A 14856-nucleotide genomic window follows, 5' to 3' on the forward strand; every position below is an offset into this window, starting at 1 on the left:
TCCCGAGTCACGAAACATCATGCCTACCACCCCGGTCCCTATGGACTCCTCCAGCCTAAAGCTTGGGCACCCCTCACCTCCACTTCCTGCTCACACCCTCCTCTCCTGTGAAGGCGACAAGAAGACTCGTGGAGTGCCAGCTCAGCCCCTTCCTGGCTGGGCTTTCTTGGGTTCCTGGTTTATGTCTCAGCTTCTCCATCTGCAAAATGGGGTTGTAGTACTGTCTATCTCTGAGGGCTGTTGTGAGATTAAAATGAGACAGCGCTTAGCCCAGGGTCAGGTAGGAGGGGCGTGCTTGCCAAGGAAGGTTGTCAGCATTCACGGGTCTGCCTGTGAAGACTCCGCCTGACTTCCCTCCAAGGAAAGGGGCCTCTGGGCCCTCACCCTAGAGCCGAGTGAACTGAGCCCAGGAGGGTCTATTCCACTGGTCTGTCCCTTACTCTGTCTGGGAGTGGTGGGGGGAGGGACTGACCCAGCATGCAAGTCTGACTTAAGCCCACCTCTGTTTTCCTTCCCTTCCACTCCCTGGGGCTCGCCCTCTAATACATAGATAGAGCGTGACCTACCAATCCATCTCGCAGGTGGGTAGTATATTATTTTAAAAATACATAGCAATGCGTTGGGAGTGTTTTTAAACGTTTGCATAAATGACACCAGGCAATAAACCTCCTTCTTCTGCTCATCATATCTCGGGCTCTATGGCCTTCGGGGAACTGTCCCATCCTCGTTATTCATCCATTCCCTGGGTGGGGGGAAGTGGTGGGTGGAGTCACCCCTATGATCAATAGCCACAGGCTACTCCCCACCCCCACCCCCCCTCCTCTGCAACACCCTGATGGACGCCTCAAGTCATTTGTTTGGGGGCGCTTAATCTCACCCCTCGCCTGTTCGACTTCCAGAACCACTGCCCCAGTTTTAAGGGTGTGGGCACTTTTTCTTGGAGGCCTTTCCTGGCCGTACAGGTGCCTAAGCCTCTCCAGGGCTCAGTGTCCCCAAAGGAACACGGGCACGGCGGTCCTGACCCACGCAGCGCTGTGAGGGCGACTGCAAAGAACACTTGAGCCCAGTGCCCGCGCTGCTGTCCCAGCTGTCCCCCCCTCCCCCCCCCGCCCAGGTCTGCGCCAGAGGACCCGCCACCAGAGCAGGAAGGGCTCTGTAGGTCTTCGCCTCCAAGGGAAAACTGCGGCCCAGAGAGTGCGGAGTTCGCGCAAAGTCACACAGCTTGCGGCGGCTGACTCCGGCTGTCCTTGGTACCTGAACCAGCACAGCTGCAGAATGAAGTCCGGCTTGACCCCAAAGGGCGGGTGTTGCGGGTCCTGCCCTGCCACTTGCCCGCTAGCACTTTCCCTCACTGCCTCTCAGTTCCCTCATCTGTAAAACGGGGGCGGGAGTAACCCTTCTGCTCCCAGAGATCAGGCGGAGCGCCGGCGCCACTGCTCCGGGGCGGGTCATCCCGCAGTCACCGCCCGCGATCCACCCCCCAGCGGGCGTGCGGGGGCGACGCGGGGGTACCCTCCGGGTAACACCTCCGGGCCGACCCGCCGCGCACCTGGGGGGGGCGGGGCGTCGGGGCCCGGGGATCCCATTGGCTGGGGCGGCGGGGGGCGCGGCGCGGGGCGGAGCGGGGCTCCAGCCCGAGCCTTTCATCTGGGCGGAATTCCTGCGCCCTGCTCCAGCGCCCCCCGCCCGGCCGCCGCGCCCCAGCCCGGCCGACCGCACTGCCATGCGCTGCTACGAGGACGAGGGCAGTTGGAGCCTGTCCTTCTCGGGCGCCGGCTTCCTGGGGCTCTACCATGTGGGCGTGACCCGCTGCCTCAGCGAGCGCGCCCCGCACCTCCTCCAGGGCGCCCGCCGCTTCTACGGCTCCTCGTCCGGGGCGCTCAACGCCATCGCCATCATCGCCGGCAAGTCCGTCGGTGCGTGGGGTTGGGGGTACGGGGGTAGGGAACGTGGGCTTCACGCAAGAGGGAGAGGGCGCGGAGAGGGGCGTTTCAGGGCCCGGTGCCTGGCGCTCTGCCCTGCTCCCTTTACACCCAACATGGTCCCAGGGGATCCCGAAAAGGTCCCTGAGGACCTGGGGTACGGTTACCCTTGTTCCGAGGACTGATCAGAGCTGGGGAGACTGTTCCCAAGATCAAAAGGTGGACACAGCATTAGAATGTAGGGCCGGGGACAGATATTCTGAGCTGGAGAGGGGGAAGACTCTCCACTCCCATGGTACCCGGGAAGGAGGTCAAGTCTTTGGGACGGATGTGGGCAGGCCCCCGGGTGACGGAGGACCCCCACCTCTCCCCACGCCCGCAGACTTCTGCTGCTCCCATCTCCTGGGCATGGTCAAGCAGGTGGACAGGCTGAGCCTGGGTATCCTCCACCCCGCCTTCGCACCCATCGAGCACATCAGGCAGCAGCTGCAGGACAGCCTGCCCTCCGATATCCACATCCTCGCCTCCCGGCGGCTGGGCATCTCGCTGACTCGCTGGCCAGATGGACACAACATCATAGTCACCGACTTTGCAACCCGTGATGAAGTCATCCAGGTGAGCCTGTGGTGGGACCCATGGCCTAGAGGCAGGTGAGTTCGCTCCATCTCTGCAGTGACTTCCAGGTGCTTCCAAGGGGCAGACAGTCCTTCCCAGGAGTGGGGGCGGGGGATGGTCGCTTGGTCACTTGAGGCTTGGGTTTGTTTACAAATGAGAGAATGACAGAGTCGAGGTACAGAGAGGGGCCACAAGGTGAGGGTGGGACTTCTTGCTTGCTTTGGGAAGGTCCCTCGGTGGAACACAGAAGGGACTGGCTGGGGAGGGGCAAAATCCAGCTTCTGTACTCAGGGCCCCTGCTTTCCCAGGGAGGGGTGCCCGCCCACAGTGGATTAGGAAAAAATCCAGTTTTGTCCTAAAACAGGATGTGGTGACAGAGAGCCACAGGGTCAGGGAGGGAGGCCAGTGACAGGCTGTGGGAGTGCTCAGGTGGGCCAAGTAGGGATTAGGTCCCTGGGAAGGCTCAGGCAGGGAGGGAGACAGGGAGAGAGACCTGGAGCTCTGCTCCCCGTTCTTATTAGGGTCTGTGCTGTCCCCGAAGACAGAGGTGCCTCATGTAGAATCTGCTTCATCTTGCTGACCCCAGCACCCAACATGGGGACTGTTTCTGAGTCTGTGATGATCAGATTCTTAGTGTGTGCAGGAGAGGGGCCAGACCCTTGCTGTGAGTGGGAGTCCATGGGCTCTCGAGGAAGCCAGCCAAGGAGCCTCAAGTTTAGCCCAGCATCTTTGCCTGGATGGCACATAGCACAGGGCCTGGCATGTAATAGGTGCTCAATTAAACATTAGCTGCTGTCACCATTATTATCAATCTGTGGGAGCAAGGCTCCCACTTACATCTCCAGCAGGTTAGAGGCAGGATGAGCTCTGCCTCTCCCAGAGAGGGTTGGACGGGTATTTCCAAGTAGACCATGAGACAACGTTCTGTGCTCCATGAGCTTGGTTAGCTCTAGGTCAGTGGTTCTCAACCAGGGGTGATTTTTCCTCCCTGAGAACATTTGGCAATGTTGGAGGCGGTTTTGGTTGTCAAAATTCCGTGTATATGTGTTTGTGTGCACACACGTGTGCCATGCATGTGTGTGCATCCATGTGCACATGTGTGTGTGTGTGTATGTGTGCACATGCGCAAAGTACTGACAGCTAGCAGGTAGAAGCCAAGGATGTTGCTAAGTATTACACCATGTACAGGAGAACAGCCTCCCACTCCATCCCCCACTCCCAAGACAGAGCTCTCAAGCCCCAAATGTGACTATGTTAAGCATCTTTTCCACTGCAGGACTTGTCAGAGCCTCCATGGGAAAGAGTAGACAGTGTTTTCCAATTCCAAGTGGATAAAGAAGTCAGGGTTTCTTTTTTATTTTTAAATATTTTATTTATCTATTTTTGTGAGAGAGAGGGTGGGCATGAGTGGGGGGAGGTGCAGAGGAAGAAGCAGGCTCCCTGCCGAGCAAGAAGACGGGCATAGGACTCGATCCCGGGACCCTGGGATCATGACCTGAGCCAAAGGTAAATGCTTCACCAGCTGAGCCCCCCAGGCGCTCAGAAGTCAGGGTTTCTTGTTTGAAATTCATCTGGTTGGATCAGTGTCTAGGGAACACACTCTGGGGGACATATCTAGATCATCGGTACAGAATGCCTGCCTGCTCGGTAAAGGAGAAGTGGTACTTGGTGCCTGTATTTGTCCTTGTGATGGTGGGGGGGCATCCCAGCAGCAGTCGCAAGTGAGCGAGGACCCATCAGCGGGAAGAAGAGGCCGGTGTCACGACAGGCCTGCATTCAAGTACCTTCTTAGCCTTGCGCATCTGGCTGGGATGTGCCAACTTCTCTAGGCTTCATTTTCCTCCGTTAAACACGAGTCTGACGCCAGCAAACTTTGCCAGCAGCTCTGGGGTTAGAGACCATGCCCAGAGCGGGTTCTGAACGCCAGGACCATGAGCTATGGTGTTTGTGCTGACTTGTTTTCCCAGGCTCTGGTCTGCACCCTCTACTTTCCTTTCTACTGTGGGACAATTCCCCCCGAATTCAGAGGGGAGGTAAGTGCACTTTGGGGGCCTGATGGCTGAGTCCCTGCCCTGAGCTCTGGGTGCCGAGGGTACCTTCTGCTGAAAGCCGTGTGGGTGGAGGGAACTGTGCTTCCTGAGCACCTACTGTGTGCTGTCCTACCCCTGCCCCTGCTCCTGGGGGGTGGTGCTCGGAGCATCCTGGACTAGATGGTCCTAGTGGCTTGGGGGCAGCTAGAGGTCACCGGCTGCAGCCCAGTTCCGGCTGGTTGGTTGCGTGGCAGTGTGGGGACAGGAGAGGGCACTCTGAGCAGACAGTCCCCCTGAATTGCAGCGCTACATCGACGGGGCTCTGAGCAACAACCTCCCCTTTGCGGACTCGCCCTCCACCATCACTGTGTCCCCTTTCCACGGGACAGTGGACATCTGCCCCCAGAGCTCATCGGCCAGCATGCATGAGCTGAATGCCTTCAATGCCAGTTTCCAGATCTCCACAAAGAACTTCTTCCTGGGGTTCGCCGCCCTCGTACCCCCCAGCCCTGAGGTAGGTCGGGCCCCGGTGCCTGCCTTGATGGTGTTAGAGGCTTGGCCATGATCCAGGGTCTTGTGAATCAGGCTGTGTCCCCACCCCCACCCCACCCCACCTGACCTCAGTGCAGTTGGGATACATGTTCTGAGTCCTACAGCCAAGTTCTTGAACCTGCGGCATGGGGCTCAAGGTGCGTCTTTACTATTCCTCCCCTGCCTGGGGGAACGTTGAGTTAAGCCTGGCCCCACATCAAGGCAGGCTAGCACAAGTCCCCTGACTGGGGCGTGAGCCAGGGTTCTGCTGCTACTCCTCCCCGGGTCAGGCTCTGTGGGAAGGTGCTACGACCATCTTTGTTTCTCACAGGAGAACCCAAGGCTCAGAGAGGTTGAGCAGCTTATTCAAAGTCACACAGCCTGGAAGCAGCAAAGCCAGACTTCAAATCGGCAGCTAGCCTAGAACCATACTCTTAACCCCTGCCCTAAACTGTGGTCAGATTTGCCACCCCATGAAGGCGAGGCATAGGCAAGACAAAAAGGGACTGTAGACCTGGATTTCTTGTTTTATGCCCTTGATACTTCTGGAAAATGGGTAGTTTGACAACAAAGAGAGATAAACAAAGAGTTATAAACAAAAATATAAAAAGTTAAACATCTTTATCTTTAAAAAGTTAAAGATATAAAAAGTTATAAACAAAGATAAAGAGTTTATCTCCATAACCTGTTCCTCTACCCCACCCATGCCCTGGCCTTCCCCTATTCCTGGATTCATCCTATGGTTCTGTAGTGTTTTGTGTTGTTTTTTACTTTAAGTAAACTCTGCACCACATACGGGGCTCAAACTCATGACCTGAGATCAAGAGTCCCGTGCTCTACCTACTGAGCCAGCCAGGCACCTCGATGCTGTCGTGGTTTGTAATTTATGCAGCAAGATCGTGTTCATTTACTCTGACCTTCCCTCCACCTGTGTGGTGGACGGAAAATCTCAGCCGCTTCTTAGAGACGAGGAAGCCGGGGCTCCCAGAAAGGTGGGGTGGCCATTCTGAGGCCGCACAGTGAGGGAAGGCAGAGCTCCCTCCTGGACCTGCAGGTGCCTTGTCCCCAATAGGAGAGCTGTGATTGGGACAGGCGGGTGTGCCCGCCCCCCAATTTTCTCTGCTATCTCAGGCTGGTTCTGGAAATAAACATCAAAGGGCAAAGGCAGCCACCATGCCTGACGCACAGGGAAGCAGGCAGTGTCCCGAGTGTCCTAGGCCAGGCCATCTTATCCCATTTTCCAGAGGTGAGAACTAAGACCGAGAGCGGAGAGTCTGGAGCTAGAGCCGCCTCCCCACCAAGGAGTCTTAGAGAAGGGAAGTGCCACGGGGCTGCGGGGAGGAAAGCAAATGGAGCAGCTCATCCTGTCTGCAGTCCCGTGGCCCTCCCGGCCCAGCACTGGGGTCCTCGAGCCCTGCCGAGGGGGTTCTTGGGGAGCGCGGGCTGGGCAGGGATGGCTTCCAGCAGGAGATGATTGTCTTGCCTTTGACCACAACTTGAGGGCCAGGGCCAGGTCTTGCCCATCCCTCTCCGCCCTGTGTGTTGGCAGGTGGTAGCCGACAGCTGCAGACAAGGCTACCTGGATGCCCTCAGGTTCCTGGAGAGACGCGGTAGGTGACAGCCCCCATGGTGGCGGTGCGGGGGGGGGGCAATCCGAGTAGATCCTGCTTTCCAGGTGTTTGCACTGTTAGGGACCTCAGCTCCCGCATTCTCTCCCCCAGTCTCTGCTCCATGCTTGGCCTCAGCTGGAGGCTTGGGACCTTGAGAGGATCGCACGGGTGTCCTGCTCTTGAGCTGCCCTTAGACTGGTGTGGGGAGACCTGTCCCCACGGAGGTGGAGGGATGCTCAAAGAGGGGGCACCTGACCCAGCTTGGCAGGTGGGCAAGGAGGGCTTCCTGGAGGCGGCCACAGATACGCTGGGCTTTGACTAGTTATGAAGACTAGGGAAACGTTGAAGACAGAAAGGAAGAGGGCATTCCAAGCAGAGGGAAGATGAGCGAGAGTAAAGGAACAGAGGCAAGTACCTTTGGGGCACAAAACTCAGTACGGCCCCAGGATTGTGTGTGTGTGTGTGTGTGTGTGTGTGTGTGTGTGTGTGTGTTTAGTCATGGGGGAAGGGGTGGGCTACAGAGGTCTTCTCAGCTGAAGAGTTTGGAGGTCACCCAATGCTCTTCGACATGGCAGAGCTGAGATTTGAATCCAGGCCATCTGGTTCCTGAACCCGTGTCGTTTACCCCACACGACAGCCTCAAGCACACAGCATCGGGAAGAATTTGCTGAGCACTTAATACGTGCCCAAATCTGGGCTTGAGCTTTAGGTTTTCTCTCTAGGTGTTTAATTCTCAGAACAATCACTTGAAGCAGATGTTCATTTTCTCCTTTCTCAGAGAGGGAGGCTGAGGCACGGAGCAGTTAGGTCCCCCAGCTAGCAGCTGTTGACATCGGGGCTCGAACCTTGGTCTGCGTCTTCAGGGTCTGGGCTCCGATGAACCACTAGAAAGTGCACAGGAGATGGGGAGCGGAGAAGGGCCAGGGGAGAGCAGGAAGAGGTCATTCGGGAGGAGCCGTGGATCCATCCTGCAGCAGGCAGGTCTCCAGCGCAGGGTTTGCGGATCGAGAGGATGGATGGCTGCAGAGCCAGGGGCGTCGCCGTCACCAGGGGGCTCCGGACACACTGACCTGTCTTATCCCTCCTTTCCGCTGACCCAGGACTTACCAAGGAACCCATTCTTTGGATGCTGGCATCAAAGGAGCCCCCACCCCCGGCTGATGGGAGCCAGGACACCGGCCACGACAGAGGCCAGAAGGGGGACCTGTCTCTCAACTGGGCGGTGCCCAACGTGCTGGTCAGGGACGTGCCCGACTTTGAGCAGCTCTCACCAGAGCTGGAGGCAGGTATGGGTCCTTCCTTCATGCACTAGCTCCCCTATCCCATGCCCTGCATCCAGGGGACAGGGGGCAGAGACCCTGCCCTGCTGGTGCTCAGGGGCTAGAAGAAGACAGGACTCCTTTATTGAGCACCTACTGGGTGCCAAGGGCCTTTCGACCTGAGGTGGCATTCACTCTGCACCACAACTGTGGCCTACGTGCTTTCCTTACCCCATTTCCCCGATGAGGAAACCAAAGCTCAGAGAGGCAGCTGGGAGATTGAAACCCAGATCTGTGCCTCAGAGAGCCAGGTCTTGGCCCACGGGCCAGGGAAGGGCAGGAAGTCCTGAGGGACGTGACAGAGGCACACACAGAAGGTTCTGGACTCTCCACCTGGAGAGGGACTCGTTTCATCCTCCCAGCAATACTCTGAGGACGGCACTGTATTGTTCCCATTGTATGGATGAGGAAGCCATAGCACAGAGAGGTTAAGTGACTTGTCCAAAGTCACACAGCTAACAAATAGCCCAAGCAGGGGTTCCGTCCTGAGCCATCTGGCCTGCTCTCCTGCTTAGTGACCCCAAAGTCACAATGGTGCAGCAGGAGGGTCCAGGCATGTGTCCTGGTGGCAGGGATGTGGGTTTGAACAGCATCTAAGTGAGGCTGGAGAGGAGGAATCAGCCAGACAAAACGGAGAAGAGGAGCGTCCAGGCAGAGGCCTGTGCGAATGTCCTGGGTTTAGTGGGGGCAGGGTCGTGGTTGAGGGCCGGGGAGCAGAGGCTGGGAGGTCAGGCAGGTGGCTTTGAAAGATGCACGAGCAGAGAGATGGGGAGACACTGGGGGGGGGGCTTACTAGAAGCAACCCATCCTTTCCAGAGTTCACTGCTGCTCTGAAGTGTAGGCCCGGTGTTTACCGCACCTAGCTGGGAGGGGTTGGGTTTGGGCGGCAGGAGCGGGGAGCCCGGGAGGAGAGATGATGGTGGTTGAGTCTAAATCAAGGACAGTGTGGGTGGGCAAAGGGGACGGAGAGGGCGCCTCTTTCTGCTCTGCACGGGGGACCATACACGGCCTGCAGAAGTGGGCCTCAATGTGTGCTGAGCCCCTGAGGTCCAAGCTTGGAGCTGTGGTGCCAAGGCGGCATCCCTGCAGCCACACGGGGGCACCAGAGAGCCTCCTCCGCGATAACCCTCCCCCCCCCCCCCCCGCGCCCGCAGCCAGCTAACCCCACCCCCCCACCCCCGACCCCGAGTTACCTGACTGGCCTTTACAGACCCCCCCTTAGTCCTTGCCCACCTGCCTGGGAGGTAGGTCCTGCTGAGCCCCACTTTCCAGAGGAGGTAACGCAGGCTCAGGGAAGGGACGGGACCCGGTCTGGGAAACACGGCAGGTGAACAAGGAGCCTGGTCTCTGTGCCGCGTCCTCTGTGACCCCTCCGCGTGGCTGTCTCTCCGCAGCGCTAGCCAGAGTCAAGGCTGGCGGCCCAGCCATGGTCTGAAGATGAGGATTTGGGCTCCAGCTCTGCCCTGGCAGGGATGCCAGTCCTCTCTACGCTGGTCATTTCAGGGACTGGGGGCTCAGGACGTGGTTGTTGTCATTCCGGCTCTGCTGCTGCTGGGAGAGGGGCAGGAGAGATGGAAGGAACTCGGGGAGCCTCAGTCCTTGGGTCCATCTTGGGGACCCTGCCACTTCCCTGCCTGGTCTTTGGGCAAGTCACTCCCCTACTCTGAACCTCAGTCTCCTCATCTGTGAAAGGGGCACTCCCTGCCGGTTTGGGGACAATAATGAGAGAGCACATGCTGAGTGCCCAGCGCTCTGCTGCCTCAGACTAGGGGCCGGATCAGTGCAGTCTCCTTCTCTGCAGACAGGGCTGGGGGGCGGGGAGGTGGGCAGTTTGTGGACTGCACAAGGTGGAAAGGGGTTCAGGCCACCTGCCCTAGGGGTGCTGGTGAGGGGCTGGCATGGGTGGTCACGCCATGGCTTTTCTTATAGCGCTGAAGAGAGCGTGTATGCGGGACCCCAGCCCCTGGGCCCGCTTCTGCCGGTCGGGGCTTGGGCAGGCACTGACCTACTTGCTGCTGCCCTACACACTACCCTTCGAGTATGTTTACTTCCGGAGCAGAAGGTGAGGTCCAGCCAGGGTCCTGAGGGGGGGCTGGCTTGTCACTGGGGCTGTGGGGGAGCCCATTGCCTCAGGCAGGAGGGGCAGTTGGCATGCTGGGTGGGCAGAACCTGGCTGGCGCCCCCGGGCCGCTTGGTGCTGGTTGCACAACCCAGAGGAATCCCGCGGGTTCTCCTCTGCAAGATGACACTGGTGGGGAGATGGTGGGCAGCTGTGACCAGCGGATTAGGAGCAGGGCCTCCTGGTCGAAGCTCTGGCCTTTCCCCTTCTCTACGACCTTTGGCCCTTTGTTCTACCTGTTAGAGCCTCAGACGAGATGTGCTGTTTCTGGAGAAATAACTCTGGGGGCTGGTCTGGTTCAGATTAGCTGTGTGGCCTGGGCTGGGTCTCTTGACCTCTCTGGGCCTCAGCTTCCTTTTCTGTAAAACAAGGCCCTTCCAGGGCAGACTGGTTGTGGGTAAGACCTCACTAACCACTCTAACTTGGCCGATTAATGAATCACTCTGCACTGGTTGTTCATTCATTCCACCGATAGTTATACTAAAGGCCTAGCCAGGGGCCAAGCCTTGGCTGAGGATCAGAAGGCAGCCCTGACTCAGACCCAGGCCCTGACCTTGTGGAACTCATAGCCCCCAAACTGTCACACACTCATCTGTGCAATCACACCTCTGCCTAGAAATATTCAGAAAGGTCTATACTGGTTGTGATTCCTAAAAGAGGTCTATACTGGCTGTGAACTGAGGTGGCTCACACTAGGGGCTCTCTGGTCAGAGAAGGTTGCCTAAAGAAGGTAACTCTGAAGTTATAATCGAATGGGTGGGTGTCCATTAGGCAAAGAGGGAAGGGAAAAGCATTCCAGAGGAATGGAACCGCATGTGCAAAGGTCCGGGGGCAGAAGACAGAGGAAATAAGAAGGGGTGGTGGTGAGGCAGTGTGGCAGTGGCTGGCAGGGGCTAGACAAGCAGGCCTCTAGAGCCACGTGAAGAATGGGGTCTTTATCCTACCAGTGTTAGAAGGCAGTGAAGGGTTTCAGTAGAGAAGTGTCATAGGGAGAGCTGTATTTTTTTTAAATTCTTTATTCCCTAAAAGGTCAATGACAATGAGTCACAGGTCTGTTTTGCTCTGTGTTAGGTTAATGACTCGATCAGCCCTGCTGTTGAAATTGCTCATGACCCAAAGCCAGGAGAGAGCTTTCTGCTAACTCAGATTCTCCTCACGCTGAGCTGTTAGATTGAAGTCACAGGTTGAAGTCAAACAGGATAAGGGTAAAGGCTAGACTTTTCAGCTAGAAAAAAAGGGTCCATATGTGAGCACTGATGGAGAAACCTGTCCAGACCGCTGGGAAATTCAGACTTAGCATTTTTTGTAACCAACATGCTCAATGTGTATGTAGGTTGTAATAATAGAGGCAGACAGTCCAGAAAAAGGGAGGTGATGCTCTAGCTTATATTTTGCTTCTCATACTACATCCTGTGGCCTGTCTGTCCATTTGAGTTCCTGGTTGAGAGGCTCTGCTGAAGGCAGCACATTGTGGGGGAGGCCTCGCTGTGTGCAGTGACTCTGAGATGGTGGCCAGTCAGGCCCTCTCTCAGCTGTAATTGGATGACCTGGTCCTCTGCTGACCCCACAGGGCCCAGGTGGGGAGCTGTGGGAGGGTTTGGAGCAAGAAAGGGCCATGATCAGACATCTGTTTTGGCAATGTCACTGGCTGCTCAGGGGAGAGCGGAGGGAGGTCTGTGGAGTGAGGAGGGCAGGTCTGGGGAGGAGGAGGAGGGACAGAGAGAGAGGGAGGCGGTTAGGAACTGCAGGTAAGCCGATGGTCCTCTTCTGGAGGGCGAAGCAGCTGAGGCCCAGAGAGGTTCCCGACCCGCCCGGGTCACACAGCTGATGAGCAGGGGAGCTGGGCTGCAAACCCACCCCAGCCTGGCCCCAGAGCCCAGCTCTTCCCTGCCTCGTGCTTGCCACTTGTGCCCCGTGGCATGAACCAGTTCTGCAGTGGAGCCCATACTCTCGGTGCTTCTCACCCCTTATTCCACTTCCTCGCGGACTGGTGCCTCAGGGCCTCAGGGGCAGGGACCCGAAGCTATGCTCTGGGCCCACGGGGAAGGTGGGCTCCGCGGGGCCATAGGCTCGGGCTTAGCTGAGCGAAGCATTCTCTGCCCCTTCCTCCAGGCTGGCGGTGTGGCTGCCCAATATGCCGAGCGATTTGTGGTGGATGTGGGGCGTGCTGCAGAGCTTCGCCCTCGAGATCTACTCCAGGTCGAAGGACCAGCTCCTCCAGCTGGTCAGGTGAGGTGGGCGCACGGGCCCGCGGTGGAGCAGGTGTGGCTGTGGTTATTTTTCCTGGACCCTGGGCGGGCCGTCCACACCCTCCGTGTCCTTCTCTCCAGCCTTCCTGTGCAGCCACTGGCATAGGCTTGGTCACCGCTGTGGCCAGACCCGTGCTGGGCCTGATGCCCATCACGCTGGTCAGTCTGCAGGACCAGCTCCCAGAGGACGAGTGCATCTCCCTGCTCGGCCAGTTCCCCATCAGCCCGTCCAAGAGCCTTCCAGCTGTCCCCACATGTCCTCTGTGGGGCCTGGGTCGGGGCTGCCTGTCTCTCCCCGACCTGCCCTCCCTACTGCCGAGAGACCCCGTGGTCCTTCCAGCCCACTTCACAGCATCCCGGAACCTTCTCACCCATGTCTGTGTGACCAGAGTAAGGGCCTCAGGGCTTTCCACCTGGCAGGATCTGGCAGAAGAATGACCGCAGGGCTCCCTGAATGTGAGGGCTGCCCGCACACAGCTCCACCCTGCCCTTGGCCCATCCCTGCGCTCTAAAACCTTGCTCTCACTGGCTTCTGTTTCCTCCGCAGCCTGCCTATCACCAGTCCCCTCCAGCTTGGGGCAGCTCTTCTTGTGGACCTGGCCAAGGGCTCAGACCTCCCCATCAGGCCTGAGGGGCAGTCAGCAGGGCCAGCCCACTGACTGACCTCCCCTGGTCCTTGCCTTGGCCCTCACGCTGTGCCCAGATCTGCCCCCAGTCCTCGGGTCCTGACTAGTCTTCTGGAGCTCAGAGCTCCGTGTCGTGCTGTCTGCTGAACGGAGAACGGAAGGGACAGCTCCCCTTTGCCCTCCACTCTTGCCCCTGACTGTGTGGGCGGTGGCCCCCAGGAGCCAGAAGGGGTCCCACCAGCCCCTCTGTAGCCCCTGTTCCTTGGAGCCCCTCCCTGGGGCCTGAGGACTTCTTTTTTGGGAAAGGCCCAGCCTGTTGGTATGTCGCTTGGTAGCTGTGTCCAGGTCACTCTGACATCAGAGGGAAAAAGGAAGGTAGGAGCTGAGGCACACATCTTGGTTTTTGAATTTCCATGTTGAGGACCCTGGGCCAGCATCTACTGAGAAGCGGGGTTCGGGTACTTTCACCGAACAGTTTTCAGAGTGCTTTACAGAAGATCAAGTGTCAGTGATCAGAAGGCAGATGGAAAGGATGGGCTGGGGTGTGCCTCCCCTCAGGTCCTTTCTCTGACTTCCTTTGTCTTGCACTTGCCCCAGGGTGACCCCTATGGTCTGCCTCATTCCTACAACCTTGATCTCTGGCTTCCTACCGGGTCCATCCAGCGGGAGCCCCCCCGCAGGAGACGTGACGGTGGGAGGAGAGAGGGGGCATCAGCATCTCAGAATCTCACCTGTATGTGTCCTGTTGGGGTGCCCAAGGGCCCCAGGCTGCCAGCACCGTGACACCACCCCCTTATTCTTTAGGAAAGTTCATGGTACAGTAGTGCCTGCACGCCCCCCCCCAGGCCCCTTTCTTTCTCAGGCAGAGAGGAGATGGGGACACCAGCCCTCCTCTAGTCTCTCCTGGGAGCTGACCCCCTTTCTGTCCTCAGAGCAGAACCCACAGCGTGTCTTGGCCAGGCCCTTATGAGACACTCAGCCTGAGCAGGGATGGGGGGGCGGTGGGGAAATGGAGGTAGGTCCAAGGGAAAAAGGGAGAAAAGGAATAAATCTAAACAAAAGAGATAACAAGTCATTCCTTCCTTCCTTCATTCATTCATTTATTTGATTTTTGCTTAATGGGTGGTAGGCTCTGGGGTCACAGCAGTGAATAAGACTTACATTCTGGGGGCACCTGGGTGACTCAGTGGGTTGAAATCTCTGCCTTCCACTTGGGTCATGATCCCAGGGTCCTGGGATCGAGCCCTACATCATTGGGCTCTCTGCTCAGCAGGGAGCTTGCTTACCTTCCCCTGTCTCTGCCCACCTCTTTGCCTACTTGTCTGTCAAATAAATAAATAAATAAATGATCTTTAAAAAAAAAAAAAAGGACTTACACTCTGATATGGGTTAGTGGGGGGAGCTGATGCCGAACAGCCAACTGGAAATTGAAAATGAGACCATCTGAGGGGTGGCAGTGCCATGAGGAGAGCAAGAGAAGATGGACACGATGGTGGTCGGGGTGGGAGCAACATTGGGTCAGTGGTCCAGGGAGGCCTCTCCAAGAAGATGATGTCAGGGGTGAGGCCTCAGAGGAGAGGCAGAGAGCTGAGGGAAGAGCTTTGCAAGCAGAGGGAACAGCAGGCGCAAAGGCCCCGAGATGGGAATGCAGTCACTGTGTTTAAGAAACAGAAAGTAGCCCGTGAGGCCAGCCAGAGCCTTGTGAATGATGGGGCAGGCAGAGGGCAGGCAGAGGCTGGGTCATAGCGGCCACGGTCATGGTGATCAGCACATTGGATTTGGGTGGTCAGTGGAGGGCTGGGAGCAGGGAAGCAAGAAGGTGAGTGCAGAGTGAG

General features: G+C 57.7%; 1 protein-coding gene across 2 annotated transcripts; it reads left to right on the top strand.

Annotated features, from left to right (window-relative positions):
• Positions 1-1670: 1670 nt before the first annotated feature.
• Positions 1671-14343, top strand: PNPLA5 (patatin like phospholipase domain containing 5). Of its 2 annotated transcripts, XM_004771163.3 has the most exons (9): positions 1671-1916; positions 2305-2537; positions 4505-4570; positions 4872-5081; positions 6648-6708; positions 7809-7994; positions 9957-10089; positions 12259-12375; positions 12943-14343. In XM_004771163.3, exons 1-9 carry the CDS (start codon positions 1724-1726, stop codon positions 13052-13054), a joined length of 1311 nt encoding a protein of 436 aa, XP_004771220.1. In that variant the 5' UTR covers positions 1671-1723; the 3' UTR covers positions 13055-14343. The 2 variants fall into 2 exon arrangements, with proteins under 2 accessions (XP_004771220.1, XP_004771222.1); XM_004771165.3 differs by lacking the exon at positions 9957-10089.
• The last annotated feature ends 513 nt before the right edge of the window (positions 14344-14856 follow it).

This window comes from Mustela putorius, unplaced genomic scaffold (assembly GCF_011764305.1).
Source record: "Mustela putorius furo isolate JIRA1106 unplaced genomic scaffold, ASM1176430v1.1 tig00000738_pilon_pilon_pilon, whole genome shotgun sequence".
In the NCBI taxonomy this organism is placed as follows: Eukaryota; Metazoa; Chordata; class Mammalia; order Carnivora; family Mustelidae; genus Mustela; species Mustela putorius.

Bases quoted from the DNA above. Each gene is read 5' to 3' on its own strand.
- PNPLA5 (XM_004771163.3), top strand. From the start codon at position 1,724: ATGCGCTGCTACGAGGACGAGGGCAGTTGGAGCCTGTCCTTCTCGGGC. The intron at 10,090-12,258 runs GTGAGGTCCAGC...CCCTTCCTCCAG, and splicing joins GTTTACTTCCGGAGCAGAAG to GCTGGCGGTGTGGCTGCCCA. The intron at 12,376-12,942 runs GTGAGGTGGGCG...TTTCCTCCGCAG, and splicing joins CAGCTCCTCCAGCTGGTCAG to CCTGCCTATCACCAGTCCCC.